General features: G+C 38.3%; 1 protein-coding gene across 1 annotated transcript; it reads left to right on the forward strand.

The window, feature by feature from the left end:
• The first annotated feature begins 1201 nt into the window (after positions 1–1201).
• LOC107101187 (gastrula zinc finger protein XlCGF8.2DB-like) lies at positions 1202–2554 on the forward strand. Its single transcript, XM_015399989.1, has one exon. The coding sequence runs from the start codon at positions 1274–1276 to the stop codon at positions 1973–1975; it is 702 nt and encodes a 233-aa protein (XP_015255475.1). The 5' UTR covers positions 1202–1273; the 3' UTR covers positions 1976–2554.
• The last annotated feature ends 6 nt before the right edge of the window (positions 2555–2560 follow it).

Genomic DNA, 2560 nt, shown 5'->3' on the forward strand with positions numbered 1-2560 from the left:
GTTCTGATGAGGTCCAATGGAAGTCCAACTTGATTTGATAGCCTTCAGATCACCTGCATTGTTGGTTCTGCTGTTTCTCATCTTCCTCCATAGATTCAATTCAATTCATAAAATATTTTATTAATACAGAAGGGAAATTAAATGTTGCAGTAACTCATAGGGTTTCATTTTAACCAGTTGTTGTAGGTGTTGATGATGTAGTCAAATAATTTTTTTTACATTTTTCTTCATTATTTTGTCATTATTTTAGTTTTAACCTGTCTGTCCAGTTGCTTCAACACATTTTTTATTCTTTATTCAGATTGAATTGGTGCAGGTTGTCAGAGATCAGCTTGGCTTCTCTGGTCTCAGCTCTGAAGTCCAACCCCTCCCATCTGACAGAACTGGACCTGAGCAACAACATTGACCTGAAAGATGGTGGAGTGAAGCAGCTCTGTGGGTTTCTCCAGTCTCCCCTCTGTAAACTACAGACATTGAGGTCAGTCACCATGTTTTAGTTTAGTGCTGATATTTCTGATGGTAAAGTTGTGTTGACTCTAAACTGCAGACATAGGGCTGAAATTCTACTGATTCACACTGAGGATCTTCAGGCTAAAGTCTGATTTCTTCTTCACTGCTTTGATCCAGTTAAAGTTTATTTCTTTTTCAAACTTCCTTCCATGAGTTATTCAATAATAAGCAGGAAACGTGAAACAATGAGTTGAATTTCAGTGTGGGGTTGCAGCATTATCCAGAACTTCCCAGAATCCAGTTAATTTAGAGCTGAAACTGCAGGAGATTCCCATTCCCAGCAACATTATTTAGTGATGTTGAGCCAACATGGGCAGCAGTGTGGAAAGCAGGAAGAATCCCAGAACCTCTCTCAGACTTTAGTCCTGGAGAGGACACTTGGTTCTCCCGGTCTCCTCCTCTGTATGAGGCTCTGAGCTCCCGGTGCTGCTGCTGCATCTCTCAGTAGCAGATCCAGAGAGGGATGGATCTGGACTGAAAAGTGGAGGCATTGTTAGGCTTTAGTGTCCCTGCCCATCTGGATATTCTTCCAGAGAATTTCTCCCTTGTTTTTATGGCCTCTGGTCAAATGGTTTGATTAGAAAGAAGAAAAAACTGCTGTTAAAGAGGAAGATAGAAGAAATGAAAAACCCTGATGTGTCTTTAGTTTAATCCATGGATGTATTTCTGAGCTGAACTCACATTTCTNCACACAGGTGAGAAGCCTTTTGAATGTCTGTCCTGTGGAAAAAGCTTCACTAGGAAATCTAGTCTTGATACACACATGAGAATTCACACTGGTGAGAAGCCTTTTGAATGTCTGTCCTGTGGAAAAAGCTTCACTCAGAAATCTGATCTTGATACACACATGAGAATTCACACTGGTGAGAAGCCTTTTGAATGTCTGTCCTGTGGAAAAAGCTTCATTAAGAAATCTAGTCTTGATACACACATGAGAATTCACACAGGTGAGAAGCCTTTTGAATGTCTGTCCTGTGGAAAAAGCTTCACTAAGAAATCTCATCTTGATACACACATGAGAATTCACACAGGTGAGAAGCCTTTTGAATGTCTGTCCTGTGGAAAAAGCTTCACTAAGAAATCTCATCTTGATACACACATCAGAATTCACACAGGTGAGAAGCCTTTTGAATGTCTGTCCTGTGGCAAAAGTTTCACTGACAAATCTTCTCTTGATAGACACATCAGAAGTCACACTGGTGAGAAGCCTTTTTCCTGTACCATTTGTAACAATAAATTTACTCAAAAGAGTAGTTTGAATTCTCACATGAGAACTCATACAGGTGAGAAGCCTTTTGAATGTCTGTCCTGTGGCAAAAGTTTCACTGACAAATCTTCTCTTGATAGACACATCAGAATTCACACTGGTGAGAAGCCTTTTTACTGTACCATTTGTAACAATAAATTTACTCAAAAGAGTAATTTGACTACTCACACGAGAATTCACAGGTGTGAAGCCTTTTAAATGTTTGTCCTGTGGAAAAAGCTTTACTAAAAGCTTTACTAGAAACTAGAACAGATAAGTTGTTATATAGTAAATTTGGTAAATACTCAGGTCCTGGGTGAATATTTGGAATTAATGGAGTAAATTAGAATTAAATGGCCAAAAAATGTTTAAATTTATGATTTCTTATTTTTTCTGTAATTTATTAAGAAAAAAACTCAAACTTTAAGTTGAATGATAAGCTATCGGCTGGATATATTCCAGAAACAGACTTTTATTCAGATGAAAATATCCTCAAATGAAAATAAAAGCAAAGGTAGGACAGATTTAATGAGCTTTGCTCAGTGTTGCTGATGTTTTTGGAGGATTTTCTAAGAGATCAGCTGCAAACGATCAGAGTTTAGCTAATTTAGTGTCTTCTTGGTTTTTATTAGCAATGCATCAATCAGCCCTGCTACGTGTGTTGTTGAAACCAGGCCCACCAACACTCCAACTGTTTTTGGCACAGTGTTAGAGCTATGGTCAACGGATATTAGAGTGAAGTAGATCATCTATAGAGGAGTCTCACATGAAGATTTGGGACATATATAAGTGTGAGTCAGTCTC

Source organism: Cyprinodon variegatus, unplaced genomic scaffold, assembly GCF_000732505.1.
Source record: "Cyprinodon variegatus isolate N-32 unplaced genomic scaffold, C_variegatus-1.0 Scaffold1064, whole genome shotgun sequence".
Taxonomy (NCBI): Eukaryota; Metazoa; Chordata; class Actinopteri; order Cyprinodontiformes; family Cyprinodontidae; genus Cyprinodon; species Cyprinodon variegatus.

Bases quoted from the DNA above. Each gene is read 5' to 3' on its own strand.
- LOC107101187 (XM_015399989.1), top strand. From the start codon at position 1,274: ATGAGAATTCACACTGGTGAGAAGCCTTTTGAATGTCTGTCCTGTGGA.